We start from the raw sequence: 21,368 nt of genomic DNA on the forward strand, positions 1-21,368 counted from the left end.
TCTGCTTGAAGGTACCAGTCCTGTGTGTGAGATACCTGGAAGCAGATTTTCCAGCTTCTGTCAAGCCTTCAGATGACTGCAACTCTGGCCAATATCTTAAGTGCAATCGCACAAAAGACCTCAAGCAGAAACCACTCAGCTAAAATACTCTCAAATCCCTGGCCAACAGAAATTGTGTGGGGAAAATAACTGTTTATTACCCTTTTAATCTGATTAAGTTTTACAGTAATCTGTTACACCTGACACATAATTAAATCATAGGTAAATTATTAAAAAACTGTGTCTACAGATCATAAATGAATTATAACAAATCTATTTATTTGTTACAATATTTCAAACACTTCAGAAGCCCCCTACTTTCCACCTTCCAAGCAGTAATATGCTGTGATGCCCTAAAGATAAACACTACTTTAACTTGTAATAGATTAGTTGTGCCAGCTAAATCTGAAATTAACTTATATAGAACTCTACAGAATGTATTTGTTTGTATGTGATTTCTTTGAGATTTATCCATGTGGTCACATTTATCAATGGTCGCTGCTGTTGTCCAGTCACTGAGTCATGTCTGACTCTGCAACCCCACGGACTGCAGCATGCTGGGCTTCCCTGTCCTTCACTATCTCCCAGAGGTTGCTCAAACTCATGTCCACTGAATAACCATGGCAATTTTTCATCTCTATTATTGTACATATGCTTCCCTGGTGGCTCAGAGGTTAAAGTGTCTGCCTGCAATGTGGGAGACCTGGGTTTGATCCCTGGGTCGGAAAGATCCCCTGGAGAAGGAAATGGCAACCCACACCAGTATTCTTGCCTGGAGAATCCCATGGACAGAGGAGCCTGGTGGGCTACAGTCCATGGGGTCACAAAGAGTCGGACACGACTGAGCGACCTCACTCTCACTTTCTTTCATTGTACATATACTATTGACTATATGTTGTTCAGTCACTCAGTCATATCCAACTCTGCGACCCCATGGACTGCAGCACGCCAGGCTTCCCTGAGCTTTGCCATCTCCTGAAGCTTGCCCAAATTCATGTCCACTGGTTGGTGATGCCATCCAACCATCTTGTCTTCCCTACTCCCCTTCTCCTCCCGCCTTCCATCTTTCCCAGCATCAGGGTTTTTTCCAATGAGTCAGCTCTTCACATCAGGTGGCCAAAGCGCTGGAGCTTCAGCATCAGTCCTTCAAATGAATATTCAGGGTTGATTTCCTTTAGGCTTGACTGGTTTGATCTCCTTGCAGACCAATGGACTCTCAAGAGTCTTCTCCAACACCAGTTTGAAAGCTTCAATCCTTTGGTGCTCAGCCTTTTTTATGGTCCAGCTCTCACATCTGTACATGACTACTGGAAAGACCACAGCTTTGACTAGATGGACCTTTGTTGGCAAAATAATGTCTCTGCTTTTTAATAGGCTGTCTAGGTCTGTCTTAGCTTTTCTTCTAAGGAGCAACTGTCTTAATTTCATGGCGGCAGTCACCATCTGTAGTGATTTTGGAGCCCCCAAAAATAAAGTCTCTGTTTTCATTGTTTCCTCATCTATTTGTCATGAAGTGATAGAACCAGATGTCATGATCTTAGTTTTTTGAATGCTGAGTTTTAAGCCAGCTTTTTCATTCTCCTCTTTCTCCTTCATCAAGAGGCTCTTTAGTTCCTCTTCGTTTTCTGCCATAACGGTGGTGTCATCTGCATATCTGAAGCTATTGATATTTTTCCTGACAATCTTGATTCCAGCTTGAGATTCATCCAGTCCAGGATTTTGCATGATGTACTCTGCATATATGTTAAATAAGCAGGATGACAACATACAGCCTTGATGTACTCCTTTCCCAATCTGGAACCAGTCCAGTTCTAACTGTTCCTTCTTGACCTACATACAGGTTTCTCAGGAGGCAGGGAAGCTGGTATTCCCACTCTTTAAGAATTTTACACATTTTGTTGTGATCCACACAATCAAAGGCTTTAACACAGTCACTGAAGCAGATGTTTTCTAGATTTCCCCAGCTCTCTATGATCCAACCAATGTTGACAACTTGATCTCTGGTTCCTCTGCCTTTTCTAAATCCAGCTTGTACATCTGGAAGTTCTCAGTTCATGTACTGCTGACACCTAGCTTGGAGAATTTTGAACATGAACTTGCTAGAATGTGAAGTGAGTGCAATTGTGCAGTAGTTTGAACATTCTTTGGCATTGCCCTTCTTTGGGATTAGAATGAAAATTGATCTTTTCCAGTCCTGTGGTGAATCCTGAGGTTTCCAAATTTGCTAACATATTGAGTACAGCACATTAATAGCATCATCTTTTAGGATTTGAAATAGCTCAACTGGAATCCCATCACTGATCTCCTCCACTAGCTTTGTTTGTAGTGATGCTTCCTAAGGCCCACTTGACTTTGCACTCCAGGAAGTCTGTTTCTAGGTGAGTAATCACACCATCGTGGTTATCTGGGTCACAAAGGTTTTTTTGTATAGTTATTTTGTGTATTCTTGCCATCTCTTAATATCTTCTGCTTTTGTTAGGTTCATATAATTTCTGTCCTTTATCAAGCCCATCTTTGCATGAAATGTTCCCCTGGTACCTCTAATTTTCTTGAAGAGATCTCTGGTCTTTTCTGTTCTATTGTTTTCCTCTATTTCTCTGCATTGTTCACTTTGGAAGGCTTTCTTATCACTCCATGCTATTCTCTGAAACTCTGCATTCAGCTGGATATAGCTTTCCTCTTCCCCTTTGCCTTTTGCTTTTCTTCCTTTCTCAGCTATTTGTAAGGACTTCTCAGACAACCATTTTGCTTTTTTGCATTTCTTTTTCTTGGGGATGATTTTATAAATATACCAAATTTTATTTTTTGATTCAAGCATTAATGGATGTTTGATGTGCTTACATTTGGGGGCTATTATGAAAAAGCACATTTGGGATGTCTTTTGATACACAAATGCACGCATTTCTGTTTGATATTTAAAAGAAATCAATTGAAATTCTGATCAAGGATTCAGTGAATCCATGGATCAAAGAAGATGTGGTATCTTTACAGCACTGAATATTCTAAGAACTTGATATATCCCTCCACTTATTCAAGTCATACTTGTTAAATAACATTTTATAATCTTGTGTGCTGCTGCTGCTGCTGCTAAGTCACTTCAGTCGTGTCCAACTCTGTGTGACCCCATAGACAGCAGCCCACCAGGCTCCCCCGCCCCTGGGATTCTCCAGGCAAGAACACTGGAGTGGGTTGCCATTTCCTTCTCCAACGCATGAAAGTGAACAGTGAAAGTTAAGTCGCTCAATTGTGTCCGGCTGTTAGCGACCCCATGGACTGCATCCCACCAGGCTTCTCTGTCCGTGGGATTTTCCAGGCAAGAGTAATGGAGTGGGGTGCCATTGCCTTCTCCCATAGAAATACACAAAATTTTTGGTAGATTTATTTCTAAGGATCTGATTTTTACTGAAATGATACCATCTTTTCAAAACTGTTTCATATTGACTAGCTGCTGGTATGTAGAAACAAAACTGATTTTGGATATTAGCTTATCCAGTAATTCTGGTAAACTCATATCAATTCTAACAGATAACATATAGATTATTTTGCATTTTCTATATACACAATCATGTTGTAAACAAAGATAGTTTCATGTCCCCTTTCAAATCTTTATATATTTTTCTTAACTTATTGTACCAAGTAGGACTCTCCAGTAAAATGTTACTTAAAAAACAGGATTAGCAGGCATCCTAGTTTCATTCATAATCTTAAGGGGAAAGTCTTTCATACTTCACCAATAAATACTAGTGTATTGGAGATTTTGGGGGGGGGGGTATGTTTATCATAATAATAATATTCCTTTCTATTATTTGCTTTGAAAAGAGATTTTTTTTTTTGGCCACACCTTGCACTGTGCTTAGTCTCACAGTCCTGTCCGACTTTTTGCAACCCCATGGACTGCTGCCTGCCAGGCTCCCCTGTCCATAGAATTCTCCAGGCAAGAATACTGGAGTGGGTTGCCATGCCCTCCCCTAGGGGATCTTCCCAACCCAGGGATTGAACACGCGTCTCCTGCATTGCAGGAGGCTTCTTAACAATCTGAGCCACCAGAGAAGCCCTCAGATCTCAGTTCCTCCGCAGGATCTCAGTTCCCTGATCAGGTATTGAACCCATGCCTCAGCAGTAAAAGTGCCAAGTCCTAACCATGGAACTGTCAGGGAATTCTTGAAAAGAGAGATTTAATTACAAATTACAAATTTAATTACAAATTGTAATTTAATTACAAATTACAAGTTTAATTGTCAATTGCTTTTTTGGCATCTATTAAGATGTTAAGATTTTTACCCTTTATTCTCTAAATGAGGAATATTATGTCAATTGTTGACTGTTAGATCAATCTTGCACTTCCAGAAGAAATGCATAGTGGGAAATACTTGTTCATTATTTCTTCAAGTATCTGTTTTGCTCCATTCTCTCACATCTCCCTCTAGAATTCCAATTATGTATCAAGTGGTAGGCCACTTGATACTATTCTATTGTTCTCTGAAGCTCTGTTTATTTTTCTTTAATCTGTTTTCTTTCTAGTCTCCAAATTAGTTACTTTTTATAGCAATATCTTCCAGTTCACTAACTCTAACACTTTCACTCTTCTCAGTGATCTCTAGCTTTGTGTTAGGCCACCTGGCAAATTGTCCCTTTCAGTTATTGTACTTGTAGCGGGCAGAATGGTTTCCCAAAGATGTCCATGCTTTCCTCCACGGAATCTGAATATATTACCTTACACAACACAGACCAACCCCTGGCTGACAGCCAGCAAGGAAAGAGAGACCTATAATCTATGACCGCAAAGAAATGAATCTGGCCAACAACCTTAATGAGACTGAAAGTGGATTCTTCAGTAAGCAACAGCATCCTGCCAACATTTTAACTGTAACCCATGAGACTGATGTCTAACCTACAGAACTGTGAAATCATGGATGTTGTGACTACACCTGTGGTAATCTGTTATGGAAGCAATAAAACACTAATACAGATTTTGGTACCTGGAAGTGAGGTGCTGCAACAACAAATACCTAAAACTGTGGGACTGTTTCTGGAACCAGATAATGGGTAGAGGCTACAAGAATTCTAGTGAACATAATGAAGAAAATCTAAAATGCCTTGAACAAACTATTAATAGAAATGTGGTCTTGAAGAAGAGCCAGTGAAGGTTCATAAACTGCTTGTAGAAACCTGGTCCTGGAGGATCAGAAGAAACTTGTTATTATTAACTGGAGTAAGATGGATCCTTGTTGTGTACTGATAGAAAACTTAGTCAAACTGTGTCCTGCAAGTTCTGTGGAAAGCAGAATTTATAAACAAACTTGGATACTGACTTGAGGAAATTTCCAAGGAAACTGGTGAAGGTATGACCTGGTTTCCTCTTGCTGCTTACAGTAAAATGTGAGATGACCAATTTAACCAGTGAACAGCAGCCTTGAGCTATACCCATGGCCTGTAGACTGCCTATGGACTTCCTTTTCTACAGTCTATCCTACTGATTTTTGCACTTGCTTGGCAAGGTCCAAAACTGTTTATGGTGTTTACTCAATCTTTAAAAAAAAATGTGTTTTGTTTTTTTTTTTTTTTCAAAAAAAGGAAAAAAAAAAAAAAAACCAGAAACCTCTTCATATTTTTAACTCCTCTATCAGTTCTGCTTCTCTGGTTGAACCCTGATATAGCACTTTTAAGTTCTTAAAAAAATTTTTTTTAGCTTTTTTAGTTTCCATGTCCTCTATACATTCACTGTAATTATTTTGCACTAAAGTCTTTAATAACAAATTTACAATAGATGCTTTAATTTTTTATCTGCTAATTGTAATATCTGAGCCACATCAGGCCCAATTTCTATTGATTGCTTTTTCTCAGCTACTCACATTTTCCAAAATCCTTGCACTTAAGGCTATGGTTTTTCCTGTGGTCATGTATGGATGTGAGAGTGGGACTGTGAAGAAGGCTGAGCACCGAAGAATTGATGCTTTTGAACTGTGGTGCTGGAGAAGACTCTTGAGAGTCCCTTGGACTGCAAGGAGATCCAACAAGTCCATTCTGAAGGAGATCAGCCCTGGGATTTCTTTGGAAGGAATGATGCTAAAGCTGAAACTCCAGCACTTTGGCCACCTCATGAGAAGAGTTGACTCACTGGAAAAAACTTTGATGCTGGGAGGGATTGGGGGCAGGAGGAGAAGGGGACGACCCAGGATGAGATGGCTGGATGGCATCATGGGCTCGATGGACGTGAGTCTGAGTGAACTCCGGGAGATGGTGATGAACAGGGAGGCCTGGCGTGCTGCGATTCATAGGGTCGCAAAGAGTCGGACACGACTGAGCGACTGAACTGAACTGAACTAACAATTTTATTTACTTTCAAATTTATTACTATATACAGACAATTGTGAATGATAAAATGCAAAGACTTTAAATCTAAGATGTTTCTGGAGCAGGCAGTTAACTTAGCTGGGAGAAAACTCTAAACATCATCTCCTCCGTAGTGTGTTGCAACTGAATTCTCCATTCAGTTCTTTCAGCTGACAGCTACTGCTGTATGCCAGGTTTACTAGTCTTCTCCTGTACATGCATAATTAGAGGAACTGTACATAGTTCTCCTGTATTTCTCCTATACACAATGATTTGTGCAGAGTTGAAAATGTATTTTGAGACTCACTGTATCTATGGCCCTCCTTTTCCCAGGATTTCCACCCTAAATTTCCATCATTCTTCTAATATCAAACTGTTCTGACCCTACTGTCTACTTAGTAAATACTATGGCTTTCTGGGTTCCCACATACAAAAATTGTGGCGTGCCCTCAGAGACCAGCCAGATATATGCAAATTTTACCCAGTATAGTTTCTGTCTTTCAGGCATCCATTCCCTACAGTTTTTGCCTGCTTTTCACCACTCACCAGTATTTTCAAATAGTGTGGGGTTTTTTGTTTCAGGAAAGCACGCTGCTGCTGCTGTTTAGTCACTAAGTTGAGTCTGTCTCTTTAGCTACAGCCACCAGGCTCCTCCATCCATAGGTTTTCCCCAGCAAGAATATTGGAGTGGGTTGCCATTTCCTTCTCCATGGGATCTTCCCAATCCAGGGATCAAACCTGCATCTCCTGGTTGGCATGCAGGTTCTTTACCATTAAGCCACCTAATGATATAATCATTATTTGCATGAAAGCTAATATAACCAAGCTACTCTACCATTACTGAGAGCAGGAAGCTCAACAGAGTATTTTTTTTTTAACATTCCATTTTACGTTCTCTGTTGATATTTACATTACATCTCCTAGTTTTTTTAGTGATTACTCAAGAGATTACAATAGTTATCCTTATATTATCACTGTCTACCAGCAGATAATGTAACACTACTTCATGAAAAATATAAGAATCTGATGAATGTGTAATTCTACTAGTCTCCCTCATGTGCTTTAAATGAATAAATTATTTAAATAAATCATTAAATGCAATACTTCAAAATTCTCTTTTATAAAAAAGAAAAGCTGATTCTTAAGGTCACTTCCAGCTTTCACATTTAATTATTATATAACCTATGGTAAGTATTTTTCTGTTCAATATCAGTCTGTTATTTATTATTAGTGGTCATACCCTATTAAGTGCATATACTGGAGCATGTGTGTGCTCAGCAACGTCCAGCTCTTTGTAACCCCATGGACTGTAGCCCACCAGGCTCCTCTGTCCATGGGTTTTTCAGGCAAGAGTACTGGAATGAGTTGCCACATCCTCTTCCAGGAGATCTTCCTGACTCAAGGATTGAACCTGCATTGCAGGCAGATTATTTACCACTGAGCCAATAGGGAAGCCCATACCAGAGCATACATTAAGGTAAAAATAGAAGTTGTGTTACTAGGAATCCCATGATTTTTTTTCTTAATTTGGAAAACACTAAATCCCTCTGTAAAGTCAGCACTGCCCAAAAAATATTCATAAAGGAAATAAACTCTGAGGCATGTTAACCAGCAAATGGAAAATTACTTAGGTTTAGATGAAAACACTTACCCCTCTTCATTTTCTTTTAGTAAGCGACTGGCAATTCGGATCAACATGCAGTAAGCAAACTGTGATTTGAGACCAGATTTAGTAAATTTATTCAACATCTTAGAAACAGCAAGGCGATCATTCTTTTTAAGGTGATACAAAACTCCCAATGCATGGTACTAAAGAACAAGAAAAAGAATGTAAGACAGAAAGAAGGCTGAATAGGAAGAGGATAAAACTGACATAAAAATGCAATCATACAGAGCTAGGTTTTTAATAAAAAGATACTCAACTCTAATGTATACAAAGGGAATTATCTTTTCCATGCTGAATCAAACAAAGGCATGATTGAAAGGATGAGTTTTTAATTTACCCTGTTAATTCAGATTAGGTAAGTATTACGGGGATGACATACAATCTGAAGACGGCTCTAGCAGATTCAGCGTTGCCCCATCCATCCTTAGGACAAAGGCTCTCAGGTCCAAGGCTTTAACCAGTGTTACAGGTCTTGCTTAGTGGCTTTAAATCATCTGTGGTTATGTTAGTGGTTAATAGATTCATCTCCTAAAGTAGGTTTAAGGCATGTAATTATCATGGCACTTTGTGTAAAAACACAATGATCAGAGTTAGGAGGGTGAGAATGTTTCCCAAGGGAAAAATTACTACTTTATTTCCTCATAACTGAATATGCTAACATGAGAAGTAAATGCTGAAATGGAATAAATAAGTACTCTCTCAAACACAATGGGGTATTTTATACAAAAATTGCCAGTTAAGAATTTAATCTTGTTCCTTTTAATTAAGAATAGCCTAGTGAATATCAAAAGTAGATCCTTCCAACAAAAGTTCTATGTCTAATATAATCATGGGTTTTGGGTTTTGGGTCATGGGTTTTGGGCTTCCCAAGTGGCTCAGTGGTAAAGAATCCACCTGCCAATGCAGGAGATGCAGGAGACATGGGTTCGATCCCTGGGTCAGGATGATTCCCTGGAAGAGGGCATGGCAACATGCTTCAGTATTCTTTCCTGGAAAATCCCATGGACAGAGGAGCCTGGTGGGCTACAGTCCATACGGTCACAAAGAGTATGACTTGACTAAGCGACTGAGCACGCAACTCAAACAGTATAATCAAGGCCTGAAAAGCTTGGAACTGAACATCCACCTTCACAAATTAATTTTCAAACAAAGGACTAAAATGAATTATGACCTTCAGGATAAGCATCTCAAATATCACTGAATATAAGAATCTTTCTAAAACATTCTGACAGCTTCTACTAAATACTAGCAGGGTAAATCATAATTAGGGAATACTTACTTGAGAATACGCACTAACAGGCTACTTAATATTAAATTGCTTAATATTAGTCTTTAGCTAATACTCATCTGAAGAATCAATAAATTGCCCCTAAAATGTAGGGTTACAGAAAGCTGACCTAGACACATAAGGTAAGGTGATTCAGTGACAGTACCTGGACCATAATATTATCACTTGAAGCAGCTTCTTGGGCTTCATTGACCCAGCGCTTAACCACATCATAGCTTATCTTCATCATGTGCTAAATACAGAAAAAATTGAGAACAGATCATGCACAGTCACTAAAAGTTTAGAAACATGAGTTAGTTTTCTTGGAAAATCACTAATAGACATTTCCAGAAAAAAAAAAAAGAAAAGAAACAACTTTACAGTGTTACACGTCTATTTCAAGTCTCTGAGACAACTAGTAAACCTGATACACTTGTTCAAGACCCCTTTGCAAAGGTGGCGTATGTCTGTGGGCTGGGAGAGGTGCATAAAGGGAAGTAATGAGAGGGAAAGGAAGGGAAGGGAATGGATAATTAATAAGATGGTACTTAAATAATGTTAACATCATAGGTTTTACTTCCAGGAAACTCACCTGGAAGAAAAAACAGAGTGCCATAAAAAAGTAGAGTACCTGCTGTAAAACTTGACCAATTATATTCCAGAACCAGCAACTCTCGTGATTCAGATGATCTAATCCATTCACACATTAGTAACCAATTTTAATCAAATACAATGTGATAGGCTGCCATGAATAAATTTTGTTTTGGTGAAAAAGAGAAAGAAAAGACATTACTAAAACAAAGAGCACTTCCTGGGAGGAAATTTAGTAGTGGGACAGTAGACTTTGGATTGAAGGACAATTGCAGACACAAGGCATCAACAAAAACAGAGGACAGAGAGACAAGAGGTACAAGGGCAGGTCATAAAGGAAGATTCAAAGGAAGAGACTGACTCTCAGTTTCTTTCCTGACCTTCACCCCACCCTTATCCCCCATCTGTATTATATGTACAACATAACTTTCTGATGACCAAAACCTTTCAAACATATGAAAACTTCATCCTTTTAACTGCCCATTTTAATTGTTCAATGTTCCTCTGTCAGATAAAGCATTCATATAAAGTAACAGAAATGTGTACATATTTTTTAATGTTTCATTTGTGAGAGAATCATAGTGATATTTTGTTTTTGCAACTAGAAACTGTACCGTGCATGAGAATCAGTTACTTGTTCACTTACTAAGGAAGATACCAATGCTGAACTCGATACACTGGAGACTTTATCCACAATGGCCTGCTTCATGTATCTCTCAATGGCCTGCAACATTGTTCCCTAAGAACATTCATAAAGAAAAAGGCTGAAGTAAGACATTTTCATGCAAAATTACCACTTCAAAATAATCTACAAACACAAGTCACACATTTGTTTCTGTGCAAATATTTAGAATGTATTAAAAGGCTGATCATATAATAATCAGATCCCAGGGGACAAGAAGGAACATTTTAGAGTATACATAAGGAAAAGGAATAACTGCTCCACAATGAAATAAATGGTCTCAAAGTGGAGAATCCCAGTTCGGAAATATACAAGTAAAGGCTGAACCTACCAGAGGTATTATAAAAGCAATTCCTAAATGGGGATGCTCTGGAAGTCTTTTAGATACATCTACATGTAGTGCATATATTGGGCTGGTCAAAAAGGTCATTTGAGCTTTTGCACACCTTACAGAAAAACCCAAACAAACTTTTTGGCCAACCCAATATTTTTCACATGGATCCCAGGAAGTTCTATAAATCAATTATAAACTCTGATTATTTCAAATACATAAGAAATTACATGTGAAATATGCTAATTATATTGAGTCCTCAACATAAAATCTGCTGAAAATAAAGTTCTTTTTAGCTTACCTGGAAGAAAGTGTAGCCCTGGCAAGGTGGTGTTAAATAAGGATGGTACATACACCAAGCTTAATTACTTAGATGAAGTGAATCTTCTTGCTAGCCCTGGCATGGTCAAGTCTTATGCTATCGATTTAATGGTAAAAACAAAAGCAACCACAACAAAGTAACTGAGCACTGGAAAACATTAAACCATTTCTATTACTCCTTCTAGGATCCAGATTTACCATTGAATCCTGCTCAACCTTTGAAACTTGAATGCAAATGTATACATAAATGTATACATAATGTATACCCGATCATGAATATAGCCAAAATCTTACTCAATTTGCTTGGCAATGCCCAGTCTGCCCTTCATTTTAACCTTTCCTGCAGAGTTCCAAGAATGGGACAGTCTTACATACTCTTTAACCTCATTCCTTCTAATACAACAGACTAAGTCAAGGTTAAACACCTGACCTAGACCCAGGTGGACACAAGCCACTGGCTAGCTGACGGCTAGTCAGGCTGTTTCCCCTAAATACTTAAATAAGGAGGCTTGAGCCTCATAAATAAAGGATCATAATAGTAAATACCTGGAAATCTTGTTGTTGAGATCCTTACAGCTGTCCTATTTCTAGTTCTGATATCTGGTTGTAAGTTTTACCTCAAATTCTGAAAGATTTGTATTTTGTAATAAAGTTGTTTTTTTTTAAGCTAAATTTGGGACTTCCCCACTGGTCCAGTGGTTGAGACTTCACCTTCCAGTAGGTGGGAGGGTCAATTCCTTGGTCAAGGGGTTGAGATCCCACATGCCTCTTGGCCAAAAAAACCAGAACATAAACGACAGAAGCAATGTTGTAACAAACGTAATAGACATTTCAAAAATGGTGCCCATCAAAAAATTTTTATAAAAATAAAAATAAAATAAAAAGGCTAAATTCAAATGGCTCTTGTTTCCTACGAGCAACGTGCCCTATGACAAAAATTCATGAGAGCAGATATGGAGAGAAACAGACTAATCTAAATAAACAAAAGGAAAAAACAATCTAGAAGAAAAAAGCCTGGAGCCACAAAAGCCTTTCTGGTAGTCGTGTTTCTCTGCTGCTGCTGAATCACAAAGTCAGACAAGGAATCCTACTAAGTTTACATGGCCACCTGCAGATAAACACAGGTCCCCTTTGATGCCTCAGTAAAGCAAAGAACTTACATCAGTGATTCTGCAGAGAGCCCTGATGGCTGGGCCTCGGTACACATCTTCCTTTCCAGTCATGTCCTTAGTCAGACTGAGAAAAATCAAATTATTACCATAAGATAAAAGTTTTCTCTTCTGTGGAGTCCACCCATCCTTAATTCCACTTGTCCCCATAATTATCTTAATGCAACTATTGATTCAACAAATATTTATTGAGTATCTTCTTTGGATAAACATAAAAATTATTGGATAGAAGACCATTTTAAATCTAAAGAACACAGCAGGGAGCAAAACCAAGTCTTTGCCTTCATGGAGCTTACATTCTAGAAGGAAAAGAGACATTAGTCACATAAACTAAGTACATATATAATTTTAGGTCCATCCATGACTCTGCAATCTCATTCCTTTTTATGACTAAGTAATAGTCCAATGTATACTGATTACTGGCATAAAAAACAGACAATGATATAGAGAGCCTCATGCTCAAATCCCAAGTTCCCCAAACCTAACTCTTTAAAAGAAACTGACTGATAGCCAAGAGGCACATGAAAAGATGCTCAACATCACTAATTATTAAAGAACTACAAATCAAAACTCACACCAGTTGGAATGGCCATCATCAAAACAATCAACGAATGATAAATGCTGTAGAGGATGTGGAGAAAAGGACTCTTACACTGCTGGTGGGAATGTAAATTGATAGAGTCACTATAGAGAACAGTATAGAGGTTCTGTGAAAGTGTTAGTTGCTCAGTTGTGTCCACCTCTTGCCAATCCCACAGACTGTAGCCCGCCAGACTCCTCTGTCCATGGGATTCTTCAGGCAAGCATACTGGAGTGAGTTGCCATTCCCTTTTCCAGGGGATCTTCCCAACTCAGGGACTGAACCTGGGTCTCCTGCATTGCAGATGGACTCTCTAGCATCTGAGCCACCAGGGAAGCCTAAGGAGGTTCCTTAAAAAACTAAAAATAGAACTACCATATGACCTAGCAATCCCCTCTTGGGCATATACTGAGAGAAAACCATAACTCAAAAAGATACATGTACCCCAATGCTCACTGCAGCACTATTTACAATAGCCAGGACACTGAAGCAACCTAGATGGCCATCAACAGAGGAATGAATAAAGAAGATATGATGTGAAGTGAAGTGAAGTCACTCAGTCGTGTCCGAGTCTTTGCAACCACATGGACTGTAGCCTGCCAGGCTACCCCATCCTTGGGATTTTCCAGGCAAGAGTACTGGAGTAGGTTGTCATTTCCTTCTCCAGAGGATCTTCCCAACCCAGGGATTGAACCCGGGTCTCCTGCATTGCAGGCAGACGCTTTACCATCTGAGCCACCAGGGAAGTCCCAGGGAAGATATGATACATATATACAATGGAACATTACTCAGCCATAAAAAGGAATGAGACTGCAGAGACATGGATAGGCCTAGAGACTGTCATACAGAGAGAAGTCAGAAAGAGAAAAACAAATATTGCATATTAATGCATATATGTGGAATCTAGAAAAATAGTACAGATGAACCTGTTTGCAAAGCAGAAACAGAGACACAGATGTAAAGAACATACATATGGACACCAAGGGGGGGTAAACTGTGCGAATAAACTGAAAACTTGGGATTGACATATATACACTGCTGCTAAGTTGCTACTATGTATAAAACAGTAATGAGAACCTACTGTATAGCACAGGGAAAAATAAAGATGGTACAATCTTCTTTATTGTAGGACATTTGTTTGTAGGACATTTGTTGTTAGGACATTTGTTAAAGTAACCTTACAAATGCATTTCAATATATATTAGGTACAGACAAATATTGTTTGATTCCAATTATATGAGATACCTAGAATGAGAACAAGACCCAGCTTCCCCCTCAGTCAGTCTATCCCATCGGAAAGCTTCCATAAGCCTCTTATCTTTCTCCATCAGAGGGCAGTCTGAAAACCACAATCACAGAAAACTAACCAATCTAATCACATGGACCACAGCCATCTCTTCACACTTATCATCTCCTGTTTAATCACTTCCAATTTGCCTTGATTCATGGACCTAACATTCCAGGTTCCTATGCAATATTGCTCTTTATAGCATCGGACCTTGCTTCCATCACCAGTCACATCCACAACTGGGTGTTGCTTTTGCTTTGGCTCCATCTCTTTGTTCTTTCTGGAGTTGTTTCTCCACTGATCTCCAGCAGCATACTGGGCACCTACCGACCTGGGGAGTTCATCTATCAGTATCCTATCATTTTGCCTTTTCATACTGTTTGTGGGGTTCTCAAGGCAAGAATACTGAAGTGGTTTGCCATTCCCTTCTCCAGTGGACCACAGTTTGTCAGAACTCTCCACCATGACCTATCCGTCTTGGGTGGCCCTACATGGCATGGCTCATAGTTTCACTGAGTTAGACAAGGCTGTGACCCCACAAGAGACTGTCCCGGACTTGCCTGTGGGTGTCTGAGAGTCTCTGGCAGAGGCGTGGGTCATGGTGGCCTGCTGCAGGGTTGGGGGCACTGAGTATAGCTGTATATGCATGGGATCTTTTGAGGGAGGTCACCATTATCTTCATTACCTCCACCATATTTTGGACCCAGGTAAATAGCAGGGAGGGAACACAGCTCCACCCATCAACAGAAAACTGGATTAAAGATTTACTGAGTCAAATTCATAGAGTCCAAAAATACACTGGTATATGCCAGGGGCTGGAGGTGGGGGTGGAGAGGGAAAATGGGGAGTTAGAGTTTAATGGGGACAGAGCTGTAGTTCAGGAAGGTGAAAAATTTGGGAGACGGATGATGAGAGTTGCACAGCAATGTGAATGTATTCCGTGCTACTGAACTGTACGGTTAAGTATGGGTAAAATAGAATGCTTTATATTATGTGACTGTGCGCAGGCTTAGTTGCTCAGTCATGTCCAGTTTTTTCCATCTCCATGGACTGTAGCCCTCCAAGCTCTTCTGTCCATGGGATTCTCCAGGCAAGAATACTGAAATGGGTTGACACATCCTCCCCTCCAGGGAATCTTCCAGACCCAGGGATCAAGCCCACTTATCCCTGTGTCTCCTGCACTGCAGGCAGATTCTTTCCCTGCTGAGTTACGGAGGAAGACTTATCAAAGTTAAAAAAAATTTTAAGAAAAGAAAGAATTTGACTGAAATGATTACTTCAAGATGTCTCTTCCTCAGGAATGGCTTTCTAAATTGACAACTGTCATTGATTTCAGACCCTTCTATGGAGCTGCAAAAGCAGGCAGGGGAGTGTGGACTGAGGTACAAAACTTCATGTCCCTAATTTTAAAAGGTTTTTAATCTTTAGATTATTCACTCTTTTGTCTTTCCTTCTCCTGTCTTCTGTGTATTTATATTACCCTCAAATTGACTCTCCACCTCCTCTCTCACTCAGTTCCCCTCACATAATCCAAAATGGCCTCCAACTCACTTCATCAGGGCACCAAGAGGAGAAAGGCTGAACAATTGACAATCCTTCAGGTTCTTTCATTTTTCAATTATTAAAGTATTTTACTCATGTAACAATCCATTCTCAATATATTCAGAAAGGTATAAAATATAAAGTCTAAGTCTGTCTTCATACACCCTAGCCTGTAGTGCCACTCAACCAGAAACAGTCATTGTGAATAGTCACTTGTGCTTTCTTAAGGAAGTTCTTAAAATACATATTTACAAGCACAGGGGTTTATTAAAATGCATGCCAATGGATATCCACTCCTCTGGTATCTTCAATTATACTTAATGATGTAATCTGAGAATCTTTCCATACAGGCAGATTTTTTAAAATTTTAGATATTTCTGTTTTTAAAAATATATAAATGTATGTCTAAAACCTTTTTAATGGCAGCACAGATTTCCATTGTTTGGATACAAATAATTTATCGACCAGTCTTTTTCACAAATATTTGCATTTTTCCAATTAGATAAAAACTGAGGTCTGGCAGGATTAGTTCTTCTAAGGCTTCTCTCCTTTGCCTATTGATAGCACAGAAGCAGTCATAATAATGTATAAACAAAAAGGAATGTAAAAGAATGAAACTAGAACACTTTCTAACACCATACACAAAAATAAACTCAAAATGGATTAAAGATCTAAACGTAGGACCAGAAACTATTAAACTCCTAGAGGAAAACAGGCAAAACACTCTCCGACATAAACCACAGCAGGATCCTCTATGACCCACCTCCCAGAATATTGGAAATAAAAGCAAAAATGAACAAATGGGACCTAATTAAAATTAAAAGCTCTGCACAACAAAGGAAACTATAAGCAAGGTGAAAAGACAGCCTTCAGAATGGGAGAAAATAATAGCAAATGAAGCAACAGACAAAGAATTAATCTCAAAAATATACAAGCAACTCCTACAGCTCAATTCCAGAAAAATAAAAGACCCTATCAAAAAGTGGGCCAAAGAACTAAACAGACATTTCTCCAAAGAAGACATATGGATGGCTAACAAACACATGAAAAGATGCTCAACATCACTCATTATCAGAGAAATGCAAATCAAAACCACAATGAGGTACCATTTCACGCCAGTCAGAAAGGCTGCGATCCAAAAGTCTACAAGCAATAAATGCTGGAGAGGGTGTGGAGAAAAGGGACCCTTCTGACACTGTTGGTGGGAATGCAAACTAGTACAGCCACTATGGAGAACAGTGTGGAGATTCCTTAAAAAACTAGATTAGAACTGCCATATGACCCAGCAATCCCACTGCTGGGCATACACACTGAGGAAACCAGAATTGAAAGAGACATGTGTACCCCAGTGTTCACTGCAGCACTGTTTATAATAGCCAGGACACGGAAGCAACCTAGATGTCCATCAGCAGATGAATGAACAAGAAAGCTGTGGTACATATACACAATGGAATATTACTCAGCCATTAAAAAGAAAACATTTGAATCAGTTCTAATGAGGTGGATGAAACTGGAGCCTATTATACAGAGTGAAGTAAGCCAGAAAGAAAAACACCAATACAGTATACTAACGCATATATATGGAATTTAGAAAGATGATAACAATAACCCTGTATGCGAGACAGCAAAAGAGACACAGATGTAGTGAACAGTCTTTCGGACTCTGTGGGAGAGGAAGAGGGCGGGATGATTTGGGAGAATGGCATTGAAACGTGTAAAATATGTGAAACGAATCACAAGTCCAGGTTTGATGCATGATACAGAGTGCTCGGGGCTGGTGCACTGGGATGACCCAGAGGGATGGAATGGGGAGGGAGGTGGGAATGGGGTTCAGGATGGGGAACACATGTACACTCATGGCGGATTCAAGTCAATGTATGGCAAAACTAATACAATATTGTAAAATAAAATAAATAAATAAATTATTTTTAAAAGCCATGGCTACGTTTCAAAAAAACTTTACTTACAAAATGGCACAACAGCTTTGGCCACTGGCCACAGTTTGCCAACAGCTGCTCTGAACTTCTGTTTAGCTTAGGCTGCCCTGACAGTAAAGGCTTACCTACAGATAGTTTATTTGGGAATGTGTTCTGAGAGAGAAGTAAAAGATAAGGAAGTAAACAAAGGAGGAGGGAAAATCAACCCAGACAAGTTTTCTCTAGTGAATCACTGCCACAAGCAACTGGTTATTTAATGAGCAATCTACTGAGGAACCTAATGAAATCTCAGCAACCACACATTCAAGGAATGAAAAAGAAAGAATTTATCCACAAGCTCTTCGCCCCTGGTAAACAGTTAACCCCAGAGAGTTAACTCCCCGTTCTCTTAACATTCACATGTTAACTCACACATATGAGTTCAGAGTACGTACAAGAAATCTCAGGGCAGAAAGCAAAACATTCACCACATGCTTCAAGTGAGGCACTATTGCAAGTAAGCTGGACTCTCATGGAAATGCTGACCACAGCCATGACTGGAACCAAAGATGAGGCTGCAGAAATGTGAGGTGGCTTGAAAGTGGCACCCAGTATGGCTCATCCTTCGTACCCCTCACATTTGAACATGTCTTCCATTGAATCTAATCTATCACTGAGTCTTCAGGATGGTACCATTCACTATTTCTTCAAGAGACAGGAAGCATGAGTAGAACATGGTACAAATCCTTGCTGCTACAGCTCATTTCAAAGCCATAACTGATACTCATCATCTCCTTCATATAACCATCCATTCTGTATTTCCCTCACTCTTGGCCAGCACTTCATCTTATCTCGGTTATGCCTCTGGTAGATGACTCAAACCTTTATCCCAAGGGATCCACACCTTTTGTTGGTTTTACCCTGGTTGGACCACTGGTTGTTCTCTAATCATCATTTTCCCATGCATGAATGCACCAAAATATACTTGAGTGAGTACTCTGAATTCTGGATACAGTCCTCTCTGTCACCTGTATATGAACAACCCTAGATCCTGGGAGGAATCAAGGTCAATTACCTCTATGAGTGTATCAGCACCTTCCATCGCCCGCTGGTCCACTAGGCGTGAAGAACAAAGTGACCCAGTAATAGTCGTCATTTCGAATGTTTAACTGGCTCACTTGCTGCTCCAGAGCTGTTCTGACTCTGGAGTGTGTGATGCTTTAGGTTTGCCAACCTGTTACTCAGACATGTAGCATCCAGAAGTGTGGGACAATCGTGAGCTGGAGATAATCCATAACCAATGGGAACCAGGGATCAATGGGTTAAGTGCTTCCCTTTTTTCATCCCTTGAAAACATTGTCCCCTGGGAATGGGGACCTCTAATCCATACTTAGGGTGAGAACTGGAAGAATAAATTCTCCAAGTGGGTCACTGGGAGTAAGGAAGAGGGGCCAGTCCTATTTCTAACTATGGATTTCTGGACCCACCTGGTCTATTTACTGGCGACAGTACCATACACTGGCAACTGATTCAGTGCATACATGGCATCTTGGAGAATTCCCAACCTCACGGGGTCCTACCTCCAACCTACTACTTCAGCTAAGTATTCAACAAGCCCTGTCATCATGGCATCCAACTGTCTCCTTCTAGGAGACGCACAATGTAGTGAAACTACTGACCTCCTTCCTAGTCATGAACCCACTGTAACTCCACTTTTGCCATAAAATGAGTGGCAATGTCATGTAGGATACCATGACAATAAATCAAGAATAACTGTTTATACCACAACTTGCACCTACTGCAAACCTCTAGTTTATTCTCTATTTTATGGTGTTTGGGTCATGCAATTTAAAAAAAAATTATGTAGTCAAATTTATCAACCCTTTCTTTCATTGCCTCTGGATTTTAGTGATAATTACAAACCTTTTCCCTACAGCAAGGTTTTCCTCTAGTACTTATATAGCTTCATCTTTTAAAATTTATATTCCTTATCTTTTCAGAGTTGACTTATTAATATGTTGTGAAATACAGATCAAATTGTATCTTTTTATAAGTGGCTACTCAGTTGTCCCAGCATCATGTATAAAAAAGTACATGTTAAGCTGGAAAGAGAAAAATATCGTAAATTAATACAAATATATGAAATCTAGAAAAATGGTACTGACGAACCTATTTGTAGGGCAGGAATAGAGATACAGATGTAGAAAACGGACTTGTGTCCACAGCAGGTGAAGGAAAGGGTGGGACAGGCTGGAAAAGCAGCATGGACACATACACACTGCCATGTGCGGAAGAAATAGCTCATGGGAAGATGCTGCAGAGCACAGGGAGCTCAGCTCCATGCTCTGATGGTGCAGAGGGTGGAATGAGAGGGGGGTGGGGAGGAGGCTCAGGAGGAAGAGGATATATGTATACTTACAGCTGATTTACACTGTTGTATAGCAGGAACTAACACAACATTGTAAAGCAACTGTACTTCAATTAAAAAATACATTACAAAAAAAAAAAAAAAAAAAAGATCCTGCATGCCACATAAGACCCGGCACAGTCAAATAAATTACTTTTTTTTAAGTACATGTTTGAAACAGAGTGAAGTAAGCCAGAAAGAAAAACACCAATACAGTATACTAACGCATATATATGGAATTTGGAAAGATGGTAACAATAACCCTGTGTGTGAGACAGCAAAAGAGACACAGATGTATAGAACAGTCTTTTGGACTCTGTGGGAGAGGGCGAGGGCGGGATGATATGGGAGAATGGCATTGAAACATGCGAATTATCATATGTGAAACGAATCGCCAACAGGTTCGATGCATGATACAGAGTGCTTGGGGCTAGTGCACTGGAACGACCCAGAGGGATGGGATGGGGAGGGAGGTAGGAGGGGGTTCAGGATGGGGAACACGTGTACACTCATGGCAGACTCAAGTCAATGTATGGCAAAACCAATACAATACTGTAAAGAAAAATAAATAAATAGAAAAAAAAGTACATATTTACCCTAGTGATTAGACATGCCACCTTCATCATATACTAAATTTTCACATGTACTTGGGTCTAATTCTGCACTTTCCACGTGTACCAGAGAAGTCCAAAAAATGTAGATCAGTACAGCCAAGGTGACGCTTTACTAGCCACAGTGATAGTTTTCACTGGTCTCTTTGTCTATGGTACTGACTCCTACCAGAAGCATATGGGAAATCCAACTCCTCTCCATTCTTGGTAACATTTGGTAAAGTGAGTCTATTTAATTTTCAGTTGATTCAAACATGTATAGTGGTGTCTCACTGTGGTTTTAAATGGCACATCTCAGGCTTTCAGGTGTCTGAAATATTTCTGTCACATCACAGTAATGTTCCAGAACTAGGGCTGGCCTCAAGCAAGACCAGAAAGTAAAGAGAAAAACAAGAACAAACAAGGATTCTCCCCCCATCTTTCCAGCTTGCAGAGGTCTTGTCTTTAACCTGTACTCAGGATTGAGACAGGCTTCAGTCTTTGTTGACTCCTCCCACCATACAGTTCTTGGATTAGTTCGTTCTCAGTCCAAAATAATCATGAAACTCACCATATTGTTATTCATTCAGTTCAGTTGCTCATTCATGTCTGATTCTTTGCAACCCCATGGACTGCAGCACACCAG

The 21,368-nt window shown here is 39.6% G+C and overlaps 1 protein-coding gene and 1 non-coding gene across 2 annotated transcripts in view; both read right to left on the bottom strand.

Moving 5' to 3' along the window:
• Window positions 1-21,368, bottom strand: part of COPG2 (COPI coat complex subunit gamma 2) — a 219,881-nt gene that overhangs the window by 163,788 nt on the left and 34,725 nt on the right. The window contains exons 6-9 of the mRNA XM_052638348.1: window positions 12,391-12,466; window positions 10,543-10,635; window positions 9,472-9,558; window positions 8,024-8,181 (exon numbers count right to left, since the gene is read on the bottom strand). Of these exons, the coding sequence (XP_052494308.1) occupies window positions 8,024-8,181; window positions 9,472-9,558; window positions 10,543-10,635; window positions 12,391-12,466 (414 nt within the window). The remainder of the gene's footprint in view (window positions 1-8,023; window positions 8,182-9,471; window positions 9,559-10,542; window positions 10,636-12,390; window positions 12,467-21,368) is intronic.
• TRNAC-GCA (transfer RNA cysteine (anticodon GCA)) lies at window positions 13,653-13,724 on the bottom strand. The gene has a single exon. It is a non-coding gene; the product is annotated as a tRNA-Cys (tRNA).

The sequence above is a fragment of the Budorcas taxicolor genome, chromosome 4 (genome assembly GCF_023091745.1).
Source record: "Budorcas taxicolor isolate Tak-1 chromosome 4, Takin1.1, whole genome shotgun sequence".
Taxonomy (NCBI): domain Eukaryota; kingdom Metazoa; phylum Chordata; class Mammalia; order Artiodactyla; family Bovidae; genus Budorcas; species Budorcas taxicolor.